The sequence below is a fragment of the Gasterosteus aculeatus genome, chromosome Y (genome assembly GCF_964276395.1).
Source record: "Gasterosteus aculeatus chromosome Y, fGasAcu3.hap1.1, whole genome shotgun sequence".
NCBI lineage: Eukaryota > Metazoa > Chordata > Actinopteri > Perciformes > Gasterosteidae > Gasterosteus > Gasterosteus aculeatus.
Genome location: NC_135709.1, coordinates 19,508,049 through 19,523,315, shown reverse-complemented (window position 1 = coordinate 19,523,315; position 15,267 = coordinate 19,508,049). Strand labels below are relative to the sequence as shown.

At 44.0% G+C, this 15,267-nt stretch overlaps 2 protein-coding genes across 2 annotated transcripts; one reads left to right on the top strand and one right to left on the bottom strand.

Moving 5' to 3' along the window:
• Positions 1–3,218: 3,218 nt before the first annotated feature.
• Positions 3,219–10,730, top strand: LOC120812240 (cadherin-related family member 5-like). The gene is made up of 16 exons (XM_078097721.1): positions 3,219–3,496; positions 4,035–4,147; positions 4,244–4,458; positions 5,222–5,278; positions 5,712–5,804; positions 5,879–5,965; positions 6,046–6,156; positions 6,275–6,445; positions 6,551–6,641; positions 6,724–6,830; positions 6,914–7,114; positions 7,204–7,335; positions 7,797–7,875; positions 8,210–8,400; positions 8,489–8,509; positions 9,009–10,730. Exons 2-16 carry the CDS (start codon positions 4,057–4,059, stop codon positions 10,002–10,004), a joined length of 2,643 nt encoding a protein of 880 aa, XP_077953847.1. The 5' UTR covers positions 3,219–3,496; positions 4,035–4,056; the 3' UTR covers positions 10,005–10,730.
• LOC120812241 (calumenin-B-like) lies at positions 10,725–15,020 on the bottom strand. Its single transcript, XM_040168061.2, has 7 exons — positions 14,907–15,020; positions 14,045–14,286; positions 13,687–13,880; positions 13,394–13,560; positions 13,246–13,306; positions 12,911–13,110; positions 10,725–12,775 (listed from the first exon to the last, which is right to left on the bottom strand). Exons 2-7 carry the CDS (start codon positions 14,284–14,286, stop codon positions 12,671–12,673), a joined length of 969 nt encoding a protein of 322 aa, XP_040023995.1. The 5' UTR covers positions 14,907–15,020; the 3' UTR covers positions 10,725–12,670.
• Positions 15,021–15,267: the final 247 nt, after the last annotated feature.

Below are 15,267 nucleotides of genomic sequence, written 5' to 3'. Positions count from 1 at the left end.
CATGTATACGGGCATGTTTTCCTGTGGGTGTTGAAAGGACTTGCTACCCTTTCTCATTCTAATTCTTAAGGGATAGCCATTGGCTGGACTACGAGGTGTCAATGATTGAAATGGCACTGTACATTTACGTTTGCGAGACATCTTCGTTTATTTTTATTATACTGAATATTCAAAAAAAATATTTTTTTTTTTCTGTTTTCATGTTGTGAATGACTTACCTGGTATGTTCGTGGTTTGGTTGAATTTTGTTTCTTTGGGGGGGTTTGGATGAGCAAGTGGAGATCAGCAGGGGGGAATGTAACAGGTGTTTGTCTCCACTTGCCATCGCTAAGAGTCATGACAGGGTGTCACGTGGGTGCCCTCTAGTGGGTCCCTGCGGACGTGGGTGCGACACCCTGTAGCTAAAAAGTTAGTCTGCTGCAGGGTGTGTAACTGTTATGATGCCACGAGGTTCCTTCTGAGGACTTAACTTCTGTGTGTTCGCCAGGTGTCTTAACGTCACACAATAAACGGCCGATACGAGCCGAATGTGGTCCGTGTCCTGGTGGTGATTTTAACAACACAACGCAAGCAAGAGTACAACCTCTACACCGCTCTTCGTTCTCCAGAGAGAACCAGAAAATAAAGCCTGGATTAAAATCCCAACTACTTACGCAAAATAACTAGTATTCATTGTCTTTTTAAACTTAATCTGTTAAAATGGACCCTGAACTCCTGCTTTCTCTGCGAGTAGATCTTTTCCAAAGAGCACACAGGGGAAACATGAAACATCTGGATGCAGGCAGGGCGTCACTTCTCTGCAGACAAACAATTACATTTCCCCCGGGGCCATATCCACAACACACTCTCCCTCCACGATCATAAAGGCATAGAGTTTAATTTTTAGTCCTATCCTCGCTCAAGATGCTTGCAATTTCTAACGATACAGAGAGAGAAAAAAGAAAACGTCAGACGTGCAGTGTGCATGAGGTCACTGGCTCTCGTCTGTTGCCAGAACCCAAAGGTCACCAATGGAAACAAAATAGTTCCTGTCTTGTAGATATGACCTGAACCAGCTTAAGACTGTGCCTGAGAGCCCCACCCAAGAAGCCAAAGATGTTTGTCTGTGTGTGTGTGTGTGTGTGTGTGTGTGTGCACAGAGGGAGGGAGGGAGGGAGGGAGGGAGGGGGAAAGCACAAGTAGTCATGTTTCACCGCATTGGAAACGGTCCCAGTGTGCATCCCACTGTGCCCCCCCTCAACCCCTCCCCGTCCTGTCTCCACAACTCTTGGCTTCGCCTTCATATTGTTGTCCTTTTCTCTACTGTGTTCATTATCTGTGCACTCTCACAAGCAATAGCCCTGAGATACACAGACACTTCAGTCTCAAAAAGACAGACCTGCCCCTCTGTCTTGTGTTTTTTTTTGGTGTGAGGATACCCAGGTGTGTCACGATGGATGCAGACGACTGGAGAGTCCCTCACCACTCCAGATAGTTTTCTATACAAATTTAGGGTACGTCTATTAAAGGAGATCCAGGATTAAAGAAGACACTACTTTGAAGCCATGATTTTAAGACCTTCCCACCGTCTGTCCACATACTTATCCCCTCAGTGACTCATGCCGGCTAGTCTCTGATAATTACAATTTAAAAGTTTACCCAGAGGACTTGCTCTATTCCCTCCTGTGTTTTTTCAAACGACACAAAATCCTTCCAGAAGCTGTGCCCCTTTCAGGCCAAGAGGACTTACAGACAGTGATAAAGCACTTCGCTTGGCAATACCGCATTATTTAAAAAATATTATTTTGACCACTAGCAGCAAAAGTGTATGTGAGCATTTTTCACTGATCCGCTCCCATGTGATGGTATCAGCGTTACTATGAAATTGTAGCACTCATCCTCAGCTTACCCCCTCAAGTAAACACCCATTTCCTTTCATAGCATTGTTGCCTTAGGCACTGTTAGCATCATTAGCTGCGAGCCGCATGCTAAAGGGTCACCATGATGAGAACTGCTGTGAGCAGTCTTGTATGATGCGCTGTTATTTAGTGGAGAATAAAGGTTTATGATGTGTAATTTTATCTTACATTTTTCACAATTCAAATTTTTTCACATCAACTTTGTCTACAGACTACAGTTGTGTTCATGCGGAAGACAAATGGAAAAACGCTATGCATTGTTTGTTTAACTTTTGCATGACATCTTAGTTTAGCGTGTTAGCATGCAGACATTTTGTAATTAGCACTAAACTTGGCGGTGGTTCTAATAAGAATGTCATACGTTTTGCAGGTGTTTAGTTATAAACAAAGTGATTAAAATGCTGAATTTTGACTTAAGAAGGATTTTACTCAACTTCCATGTGAGATAACATCATTACATGAAAAAGCAAAACACACATTCTGGAAACAGATGTTCAGATGATGAAGTTGTCCAAGCCAGCTGTTATCCATCATCCAAGCCCTGTCATCCTTTTAACCACATCTCTGCTGACATCCAGTGGCCACGACCAATCACAGCAGTATGATACAACTATATTAATCTACCAAATTATTATAAAATCAACCTTAATATGTCAACAAATTGAAATTGAATAACTAAAACGTACGGCTGATCTCGTCCACTATACTCTAAGTGTGTGTGATATACCATTGACAAGCTAATAAATATGATATGAGGAGTGTTTGTCCTCTAAATCAAGGACAATCCACCACTAAGCAAACTTTGTAATTCTTTAAGAGTGTCCGTCTGTGTGTGTGTCTGTGTGTGTGCGTGTCATGTGTGTGGGCCTGCCGATGATGGCACAACCGTGTGAAAGCAAATGGGTTAATCTTCAGAGGGTGAACAGCCGATGTTTGATAGCTAATCCCTTGTCAGGGCACATTAGTTGTCACATGTCGGTGACGCTAATTCAACAAATCCCGGGGGTGTAAGCTGCGTAAATAGAGTACATACTGATACTCTTTAGCAAGGTCTAACCTATTCAATACATGGACAACTACTGCAGACGTATATTTAAATATGATCAAACATTGCCAAAAAATTATGTCTTATTACGCTCTGTGACACAGCCGCCGAAACTATAGCTGAATGGGGAAAGATGACTGCTCAATTTTGATTACACGATAAACTATTTATGAAAGTCACATGTCTTTGTACTAAATAAATCTCTTAAATTCACTTGTGGTCTCTGACCGCACTGGAGAATTCTTGCTGTCTTTGATGTGATTGGCTCCGTCTTTGTCTCTGACCGGCCAAGCCCCTCCCTTGGGCTTTAGCTTCTGAGCTGCCGTTGATCCAGGGCGACACCATAAGGTGCTGTCTACTTGCCGGTTTACGTGTGTGGTGTCATGTATTGTGTCCATATTGTTTATCATATTGTTAACAGCCTCGGCCTGTCTACATCAAGCGGCGTTTAGTGGCTTCTTCAGGGCTTTGAGAATCAGAGATGTTACTTCCATCACAAGTCGAGAGAATATGGAGACTGACAGACAAGCTGCAGAGGATTTGACAACAACAGGTCAGTCCACTGAACGGCACAGACTGTGTTCACTCAGTTGAGTGTTTATTTACTGCGTATTTGCAGTAGCCCACTCACCCCACCCACCCAATTCAGACACACAGAAATATAACAGAGGTTGAATATGGTGGAGGAGAAATATGGACAGGTTTCCATTGAGTTGTCTGTACAGCAAACGCTAAAAGGATGGATTGTTACTCTTCTCTGTGCTTGTAGAAAACTAGACCCTCTAAAATAACACAAACACAGAATATAAATCCCAAGCATCGACTATTACTGTATTAAGTATTGTTGTCAACTGGTCCGCTCTCACCGCCACACCTAAACCCACTTTAAAGGGATTTGAAGGAAGCGATGCTGAGGAAGCGTGCGTGCTTGTGTTTGAACATTAAGAGAAGGTCTTAGCGCAATGATGCTTCTCAGGACGTGTTGTCATTAAGACAAAGGATAAAGCTGGGCTCAGCCCTCTCATTCGTCCCGCAGAAGGGGAAAGGATGATCGCGTTTAACTCGTCATGTGTTTGTTATTTCTCCTTAAGGAAGGCCTTACTGAGGCCAACGATGGCCCTCGCTGAGCTGAAATGGAGTTTATTTCAGGCCGAAGCCCTCGTCTGCTCGTTGCTGGTCCTACCGTTCCTCCACACAGCCACGGGTACGGCCACGTCACGTATGTTCCCATAGGAGTTTGGTTCTTGGGCAGAAATGAATGGGCTTCTTACACTCTGCACATGTGTTTGCATTGACGCAGGAATGTCAGGGTGGGATGGATGTTTGGATGGTCAGGATGTGGTCACAACGATCAGAGAAAACAGCCATTCAGGAGAAGTTGTTGCTGAACTCATGGCTGAAACCACAATGGACGGGGTTCACTGGCGCCTGGATGGGAAAGATGCTGATTGGTTTTTCTTGGATGAAGGGAGCATCCGGCTGAACGCATCAGCTGACAGGGTCCTCGACCGAGAGGTAAACTGAGTCAGCGTGTGCCCTCTGAAACACTGATCTGAGTGTTGGAACTCTCCAATAATAAGGAAGCCCAAAAGAAATAGAGTGGCGATGTCATAGGAAAGGCTTTTGACGTTATGGCTAAAGGAAATTGTGTTTAAATGTACAGCAAACTGTCCCCAAACTGATCCCTGCAGCCTGGTTCTTGGACAAAACACAACCTCTCACTGTGATCCTCTCCCCAGCTGATCTACATCACGGCAGCTGCTAAGGGGTCAACCAGATTAGCGATCTCTCACTCTCTATTTGCTCTCTAGCCAAAAAAAGACAAGCTGTTATCATAGCTAGAAAGTTTACTTGGCATGTGATCAGGATAGTTGGTTATTAAAGACTCCTCCCTTTTAGAGTGTCATATTTTTAGTCTAACTGTAATCATGAACTGAAAAACAAGTTTATATATATATAATATATATTAGGTGTCTTACCAGGAGCCTCGTCATAGAGTTACATCTTGGTAATCATCTCAAAATGTGAATTAGAGATGTTCCAGTAAGAAGTTACATAGTTATTTGTGATGGTGACTGATTGTCAAAACCCCAAAGTGAAGCCAACAGGAGAGTGTGACACAAAAACATATTTTGTGCCTCCCCCACCTGATTTTATAGAATCGTTCGTTTTAATTAATCCTAAATTCATGAATGCAAAAAGATGAATGGTCAACTATTCGGGGTCCCCCTTGTATTAAATAAAGGACTTCTTTGCTTCCTCATGTTGTCTCTGTCAGGCTCAGGTTCCTGTCCTAATGGCTGAGTTATCATGTTACCAGGACGACGCACTTCAGGTACACTTGATCAACCTTCATCTTATGTATAACTCTTAAGCGTTTCATCCAACACTCAAACCTCTAGTCACACACTTTAATTTATCTGAAGTTGATTATTTTGATGAAGAGGAATTCTTTCCCAGTCTTTAAGCAATTGTCTGTATGGCGCACATACTGATGGAAGCACTCATTGTACTACTATTACTATTACTACTACTGCTACTGCTACTGCTACTGTTCTCTGTTCTGGGAGAAAATGCCGCCCCTGAGAAACCACAGATAAAGGAAAAATGTAACTCCAAAGTGTTGTTAAGTCAGGGACCCATGGAGAGAAGGATATTGAGCCACTATTCAGCTGATTCGCTCTCTCAGCGACACCTAAACCGACTCTGAGGGAATTTGCGGAAATTCAGCAGAGCAAACCTCTATGTGTCTTTTTTGGATGTTGTAGAGTGTGTACAGGATCATGGTGGAGGTTCTCAATGAGAACGATAATTCGCCTGTGTTTGCAAAAGACGCGGCCCAGTCTCTTACTATCAACGAGGTGAGGCACCTTCTCAAATATAAGGATACGCATAGACAGAGCGTAGGTTACTAAAGTACCAGCGTGTTTTCCAGCTGACTCCAGTGAACACTGTGGTGTTCACTGTCCAGGCCAAAGATGCAGATAATGACAAGATCATTTACTCCATCGACCAGGCGTCAGTAAGTTCTACTCTTCAAACGAAAAGAAAAACTCCATCAAATAAGCAACTATTGTTAATGTTTTGGTGTGTGTCCTTCAGCCGGATGCAGAGTACTTCAGGGTTGATCTCCCCAACAGTGGGCAGGTGATCCTATTCAGGCCTCTTGATTATGAGACCAAAACCCTGCTCACTGTCACCATCCACGCCTGCGTAAGCTATGAACATTTCATTTTGGATGGTTTTTTAATAAATATATCGACACGTGAACGCTATTTAGATGACCAGTTAGTTGCCCCCAAAATAAATATGATTTTTTTTGTCGTCCCAGGAAATGAACACTGCTGAGCGCTTCAGTGCCAGCACCAACATGACCATCAACGTCCAGGATGGAGATGACCAGTACCCACAGTTCGTGCCCTGCGAGCTCCTTTTCCAGGATGAAACCAGTCGCATCTGCACCAGTCCTTTGTACACAGTAAACGTCACAGATGTGGAAGAGGTCAGATGCTAAAGCCCCATCCGCCCCCTAATTCACACTACACACAGACATACATGGTCTTTGTATGACCATGGATTAGGACCAACAATTGTGTGTTTGTTGCAGGACATTGTGTTGGACTTCTGGCCTGGTCCCATTCATGCTGTGGATGGAGACAGAGGACTCAGCTCTCCACTCAGCTATGCCATTATCTCAGGTACCGTCCACACCGACACATTTCAATATTAAAAAACGGGCTGCGCTTAGGCCTGAAACTGCGTTTGTGTTTGTGATGATAGGAAACGATGATGGGTGTTTCCTGATGGACAGAGAAACGGGGGAGGTGAAAATGATTTGCGTAGTTGAAGACAAACTCACAACCCCAGAGCTGCAGCTACAGGTCATGGTAAGGCTCACATACTTAAGTGCTCTCTGCCTTCTCACTCTCTGGACCAATCTCAGTGATCTGTTTTCTCGTCTTGCACGCAGGCGTATCAGGACGACGACCCTAGGAAGTATTCTGTTGCCACGGTGTTGGTCAGAGTTCTGGCCGTGAACCAGTTTTATCCAAAGTTTGACACAGCTGAATATCAAGGCTTTGTAACTGCCGGAAAGACCACGGCCTCTCTGGTCAACACTTATGGAAGCAAAGCACTGGTGTTAAAAGTGCAAGATCGAGACTTTAAGCACGTACGCATTGCACTGCTCGACCACACACACATTACATACACACTCAAAGTACAATATTTTATCACCTATTTTATAATCTTTTTAAACAGGGCTTCAATCCCATGATCCACTTCACCTTCAGTCCTACATCCAATCACACAGAAATCTACCAAATCACACAGGAGGGTCTTCTGATTGCCAGGACCAATCAACTCCGACCAAAACAGATACACTTTCTAGAGGTGAGCCTCAGTCAAAACCCAGTTTTATCCGTTGATTAAAATGAAGGACACTATTGATTCTTCCTTCTCATTTTGTCAGCTTACCGATATCGTCCTATTTTATTCACGCAAAGTGTTTTGACAGATTCCCTAATTTGCATGGAAGCCATTTGAGATGGATGGTGCTTCATTAGGCTGACTGCACAAGGGCAAAATAAATGGAAAACCCCAAATGTTTCGCCGGGCACACTCTAACTGTGCAGTATCGTCTTCATGTACTATAATTACACAGTAAACAAGGGATGTTGTCAAGTTATTTTCCATTTTAATGAACATATCCGGTTGCAACAACTCAAAGCACATAAAACCTCACACGTGCTGCTGCATGGTGCCGCAAGTATTAACATAAACCCCTTTGACTCACGAGACAGTCGAGACAAAGGTTTTGAGATGTGATGAACAAAAGTCTAAATCATTTGCAGGTAACGGCAAGAGACCAGGAGTCAGGCGAGGCCACATTTGCCACTGTGGTGGTGGATGTGTTATCTGTAGGGCAATCAAGTAAGGGCACGAGTACTTCGCAACCTTTCTGAGATTTCTCAGCTTTTTGAGGAAATGCATCAACCATAACTTGTGCGGACAAGATGTTTTCAGAGATATTTCAGAGAGGATGCATCCCTCTCAGTCAGTTTCCTGTATCTGTGTGAGCAGTAGACACTGCTCTGGGTGAACAGGATGGATCTCGGTAGTTGGTCCTCGTGCCTGTTCAAACTTTTAATTGAAAAAACCTGCAAACTCTTGTATGGGTAGGAATAGTTTTGATGTCAATTATTACACACGGGCATTGAGTATGATTCCTGATCTGCATCTGTATGTCTGTCCGCACACACCTCAGTCCCCAACAGTTCACTGGGGGATACGCATCCGGTAAGCTGCACTTTGGGCAAAGCCATGTTCCTGTGCATGGTCTTCATGTCCTTCCTCGGATGCACCCTGTCTGTGGTGGTGTGGCTGAAGAGGAAACACAAGGGAAAGAGGAACCCACTGCAAAGAGGCTGCGTGGCTCAAGGAAAACACCCCAATGTGGTAAGATCCCTCAATATATTCTCATATTTACCAAGATTTGATAGCCAGTGATTTTCTGAAATATTCTTCATGGTATTTTCTCCCACAGAGCTTATGTTGGTTCCAACTGGTGAGTAAATACCAGTACCGGAGTTAATGTTCATCCTTTATTTCCGGTACCTTTCCTTTAATAACTTTCATCGTATATTTGTCATGATCTCAATTTCTCAGTTATGTCTCTGAACCATACTTCAACGTAAATGAACAGAATACAGTTTGACAAAAACTATTCCAAATGATTTGCCTTTTCTGAAGCTTTTGACTACATCTCCTGTCCTTCATCACCGGATGGAGTCTCTCAGTTGACACGGAGAGCATTCAGTGGTTACCGTACAAGACCTACGTATGGGACACAAAGCATTTTCATGACAACTGAACAAATCCAGCTGTTGATAAAGACCACGAGATGTGGTTGGAAGCTTCGGCAAGCCACAACAAGTTGGATCTTGTTTTGAGAATTGTGTGTGTCAAACTGCTGCTTCAATGGTCCAGGAACGCTGTACAAAGTGAGGCACACTTCAACATACAATGCAAGACACTGCAATGGCGGTTTAACTTTTGCTCTCCAGGTGAGTCACCGTAGCGGCATGCCGCACACGGAGAAAGTACACCGCAACAATGAAGAATTTGGAACTTGCAACCCTTCCTTCAGCTTACTAGACAACCCCGTCATCAACACCCACCAAGACCTGCCCTCATACCGGGGACCCGCTCCGCCCAGGAAGGACGTTGCACCCGACGCCGGCTTCACCCCCACTGGCACCGCGACCAGCCCCGTGGTTGTCACTGATGGCGATTCTACACCAATCAAATGCTCCTCCTGGTCACCCGCCTTTCACCCGGCCCCCGTGGACGTGACCCTCACGCGCATGGCTCCACCCAAAGAAAAGTCTTCCGACGCACCGCCCGACGTCAGCCCCGGCCCCGCAACCCCCGACGCCACCAGCACGCCACCCGATTCACGAACCACAGAAACAACCAGCGAGGAGGAGACTGGCGACGCTGACGCCAGCCCCTCCTCCGAATGCAGTGTTCCATGCAGCCACACCCGAATCGCTTCTGCGGAAATAGACAAACCTTTCCGCAAGCTCCGCGTGAAGACGCCCCCGTATTCCCCTTTGCTGTCCTCACTGCCTCCCACGCAGACGGGCACACCCCTGTCCACCCCCGAGCGTGCACCTCTAAAGGCCACGTTCGTGCAGATAGAAACATCTCCCCTCGATACACCTCCCGTAACTCCACGGCCATCGTCCATGACTCCGAGCGCAGAGCCAAACCAACCCTCCACATCCACGGACCCAATAGAGGGGTCAGGACGCCCCAGCGGAGCTTCAGACGCCGGCGGTCCGTCTCAGGACCGGAGGCCATCGACAAACGTGGGAAACAGGCTGGTCATCCGCCAGCCGGGGGAGGTCGATGATGCTGATGATGATGGTTTCCTGGGAGATAAAGATGCAGACAAGAACAATGAGGATGAGGATAGCGATGAGTTGGACCCAGACGACGAAGAGCTGCTGATAGTGATGGCTCGATGTAATCCCATTTTCATCACATTTAGGAAGTGATGCCATGATGTGTTTTCATTCAACCTGTTGAAGCGTAGCGTAGCTAATCATTAACAAACAAAGCTCCACCTTACAGATGAACTGCAAAAGAACTAACAAAATGATGAATATTTCAAGTAGAATTTGCTCATAATAAAGCCTTTGGATTTTCTGTCATGCTAGCTACTAGTTCATTACTTTGCGTGTAGCTGAGAAACGTTAAGAAGTAATTCAGTGTAAACTCTAAAGCACACAAAGAAAAGAATATCTACTTCTCCAATGTGTTACACCTATGCTTCATGCTAAGACTAAGGCTAAGCTCAAGCTTGGCTTGTTGGCATCAATGAACCTCAGAGCATGCATGTTTTAAACGCTGGGACATGACAGCAACAACACCTCAAGTCTCTGGGCTTTGGATTCTGGACTGTACGGTTAACATGAGCTGTCCAAAACAATCACCACACATCATTAACATGAGTTACAGGATGTTTCAACCTAAATAACCCATACGGCTAAACCATTCACCAAGGGTCTCGTGTTGTGCAATGACTTTTGACTTCAACCCCTACTTAGATATTGGTGGGTGCATGCAGAGTGCGGCGTACCTGGTGACAATACTTGCTTTCTTGGGGGTACTTTGGGGGCTTAATTGAATTGTGGATCACAGCAATAAATATGCATTCAATTTAAATTTCCCAATTGTTACGAATGAATGTTGGCATAAATGAAAGTCGGGTAACGTTGTTTATATTACATTTTAATTTTTTGAATTTGAGAAACAATTTGAAATGTTACTCAAATAAAACATACACATGTGGGCAACCGTTATGCTTTTGTGGAAATACATTTTCATATTGAAGATAAGTTTTCATTTTAGTAAAGTATGGGCTTCCATAGAGTGCAGTGTGACTGGCAAGCCTGACCAGAATGAGAGTACATACAGAACTAGCACGCAAACATATTAATAAACACACAACCGGAAAGGATTGTGACACAATTATTAAACATATTAACTTGCAGTTCAGATAAGCTGATGCCCAAAGTGGAGTTAACTGGGTCATTGAAGCAACTAAATGGCCAATTGAAATTAGAGTATGTTTACTTGTTAAGGGGTAAGAAGAATCTCAACCAAGCTTCAGTTGCTTCATATTGACAGACCTGGAAAATAAACATCTAAAGATTTCACTTGTGATACTTGTTAAGATTTTAAAAAGCCCATGTTTGATTGATTATGGGAAGGTCAACAGGGGCAAATAAATCTGCTTAAGCAGATGGCGAGAGGAAAAAGAGTGAAACAACAGGCCGGAGATCAGAGGGTCAACAGCCTGAAGGAAAGCAGGAAACAGCATTACCTAAATAGGAAGAAAGCGGAGCTGGACATTGATTCTAACGGAACACAGATCATTTGAAACCGCTAAGTACTAACACATGAGATTATCATAAAAGCAGTTATTGTAAATGTGAGGATGTTTTTGGACTAGAGAAAAAACCCATGCATTTGTTATTCTTTACACAAAAGCAACTTCCTGAGAACAATAGCTTGAGTGCGATGAACACCCTGTCACTTGTAATAGTAGCTACCACGTGAAAACACCTGGCAACTGGTACTTCAAGTCAAAAGAAGTTGGCAAACAAATAATTTAGTTGTTTTTTATTGAGAACGTTCCTCTCAATCACAAAAACTGGACTTGATTGTAAGAGTGCTCAGTTTGCTCAGGTTATAAATGGTGGGAAGGATAATATAAGCATTAATCATATTTAGGAGGGTCGAGTGTTTGATGGGAAAATAATTTTCTTTTTCTAATCTAAACTTCAGAAAAGTTCAGACAAGGTATTTTGCTTGGCACATAAGTGAGCTAAATTCAACAAAACGTAACATAAAGAAAGGATGAATCAAACAGACATGTATACAAAGATTCCCATGTACACACAAACATGTGATTGATGAAAAGAAAAAAAAAAGAAACTTTGTGGACAAAGCGTCCATCAATCCCTAAATTATGAATTCTTGATTCCTTCTAAACAAAACACACAACCTGCCTTTGTGTAGGGACACAGCTTGTGTTAACATGGATGCTTTGGGGACAAGTATAGTATAGACACCACTGATGATACCCTATTGCACTGGTCCAAATAGTGTTCGTCACCGGAATCTAATATTTACTCCTCGTCCCCTGAACTCCAGAGTTACCGCATTATATCACTGACACACACGTGACATGATAGATGGAGGAGAAATTAAGATTCACTTTTCACAGCTCAATTAACTGGAAAAAGAAAATGGTGCAATAAACTATTCTGTATCGTGCTAACTGAAATTACAAAATATTGCTTTTCATAAAATCTTTCTTTCAGATAAAAAACAAAACAAAAAACTAAATTGTCGTCAACACTATTTGTTCTTTGCCCGAACTGGGAAAGGGAAGAAGCGTGTGTGGAAGCAGAGTACACGCTGGCAATATATCCCAATCTTACACAGAACTGAGCGTGAGGACAAACTCAGTGTTCAATATTGATGGTGTGTGTGTGTGTGTGTGTATATAACGGGACACATTCAACAAATCAAATAAATTATTGTTCATGGCGTTGGATTAGTTGAGCTCATCTTGTTGAAGTTACTCCATCCGCTGTTGGAGCAGTGCGGTGGTGTACAAGATAAACGCAGAGTCTTTGCAGGCGGGCGGGTGTTAGAACTCGTCATGTCGAGTCAGAGCTTCTCCAAAATCGGTCGCCTGACTGCCCACGAACAGATTGTACTTATCCACGATTTCTGCCTTGGTCAGACGGCCGTCCTGATGGAGAGAGAACAACACACGACAAGACTTGTGTCAGTACACAAAGAGCAGTGTTTCCCCCACCGATGAACAAGGAAGTGGGGGGGGGGGGGGGGACAATACATATCCGATGACATATCTTCCAGTACATACTTTGTCTGCGTCAGACTCATAAACCAGATGCTTGGCCTCGGCGTCAGCGTGGTCGTAGTCACTGGGCAGGATCCAGTCCCTGGTCTCCTCCTTGTCCATCTTTCCGTCTTTGTTTTTGTCTCTGAACTCGGTAAACTGTTCCCTCTCCGTCTTCACCCACTCAGGCTCTGAGGCATCTCCCTCCTGGTTGTACATGTCACCTACAGCACAGAAGGAGGGTGTTGTTCTGTTGCCACACTCAATACGCTTTCCTGCATCTTGCGCTTTCACCAAATACAAAAAAAGTGTGAGGTATAAATTGATGGTGCTTATATAAAAAATGAACTTAAACTTACCTATGTACTCGTCTAAATCTATTAAACCATCTGCATTCTTGTCGATGTCTTCCATAGTTTCCTATTGCAAGAAAAGAGAACGCAGAGCAGTAAGAAGTGCAACGATGCTGGTGTGATCAATTAACAGCGGGGTGCGTAAATCACTCACCAGTACTACAATGTCTTTCATGTGGTCGTACTCCTCAGGGTGAAGGAAGGCCGTAAACTCCTCCTTGTTGGCTATCAAGTCGTTGTCTTGGTCAGCCATTTTGAACCTTCTCTCATCGCGAGCCATCATCTGCCTGTAGCTGAAGCCATCATCGGGGTCGGGATCATCTGCAAGTCAGCGGTCACATCTTTGTATAGTGTGTGGATGCGTATGCGGCAAATTTGTTTCTGTGTCCATTGCGTGCACAGGGAATACATCAACTGTGTGAAAAGAAAATATGTCTGCAGCTATACCCAGGATGTATCCATACGTGGCGTTTTTGTACTCCTCCCAGGAGACCACGTCATCCCCATTTAAGTCATGACTCTTCCACTGTCGATCCACATCATCGTAGATCCACTTCTTCTGCGCATGCTTGATCCACTTCTTCATCTCCTCAACAGTGACGTAGCCATCCTTATCGTCATCTATACGCTCAACTAACATGCTGTGGGTAAATGAAAGAAATATGGCAAACATGCAGCGCGTTCATATGGGGTCACCTCAGACAAACTTCACTGCTGTTTGAGGAAAAACTTGGGCATTACCGCGGTGACTTTTAATAGTCTTTCAAGAGCAGATATGCACAATTTCCCTGACAGGTTGTCTTACCCGAGTCTCTCCTTGCTCTCCTCCGGTGTGAGCTGGTCAAAGGTCTTGGCCTCCTCTTGTCCCAGAAAAGCTTCGTGGTCGTAGTCAAAGTTCTCTATATCATCGTGATCTCTGTTGCTGAGGGGTTCATCGTGGTGGACGCGTTCTTTCTTCTCGGTGGGTTTACTGGTGGCGTAAACCACACAGAGAGCAAAGCACATAACAAGTGGTCGCAGCTCCATCCTGCGTATGTGCAGCAACATCTGGGCAACGGGAACACAAAGAGGACACACAGAGAAGGTTGTGATGACTGCAGCGCTCAAACGGGGCGATCTGCTTTAAGTTTTGTATTGCATGCCAATCTCAGCTGACCGGGGGTTTTGAATTAGGGAAACTAAACTCAACTCAAATCTGCTGTAACTTGCAATTATCTAAACTGAGAATTATTTCATTATAAGATGATCTTTTATCTGATTAGCATGAATTCTAAAGCAGTATTGGGAGGAAAATATCATATCATCATCGACTATGCAACATTGCGCTTTCGTATGACACAGACAGTGTCGGTAGTCTCACTTTAGTAAGTTAACGTTACGTCTCAAGAAGTTAAAACTCGCCACCCCTTGATGAATTAGGACAGTTTGAAAGCGTGACGTCACCCGTTAATTAACCTTCCAAAACCAGAGGACTGACATTAACGTTAGACTGGCTAACCTAGCGTACCGTTATTTCTTCAGCGACCCTTCAACTGCTCGTCTGATGAATGCAAATAAGCAGAAACGTAACTGTCTGTGTTCCGTTGTTGTTAAACAACAGCTACATAAGAGACAATTTTCAATTACTTTTGTTTGTATTTTAAAACACAATTTTTAAGAGAACTCACCGGTGTCTTCAGGGAAGTTCGTCGATACAGTTTAAGGCCCTCCCCTCGGAAACACACCCAGGCACTTCCTGCGCTGCGATGACGAACAACGCGACCGACCAATCAGGCGCTCAGACAGCCAAGTGCGATGTCGCCAGCTGACTGGTCCGCTTCAAGGGTGCATCGGTGATTGGATTGGCTGAGAAGCGCCACGTCCTCAAAGACAACAAAACTTGGTTCATTGATAAGACAAAACTACAGCGTTGCTAACAGTTAATTGCCACAATTAAAAAAAAAAAGAAATAGGCACTTTTACGTATATTATAGAGATAAACCAATGGCAAACACCTTTACAAATGATCTTTATTTTGTTCATTTACAT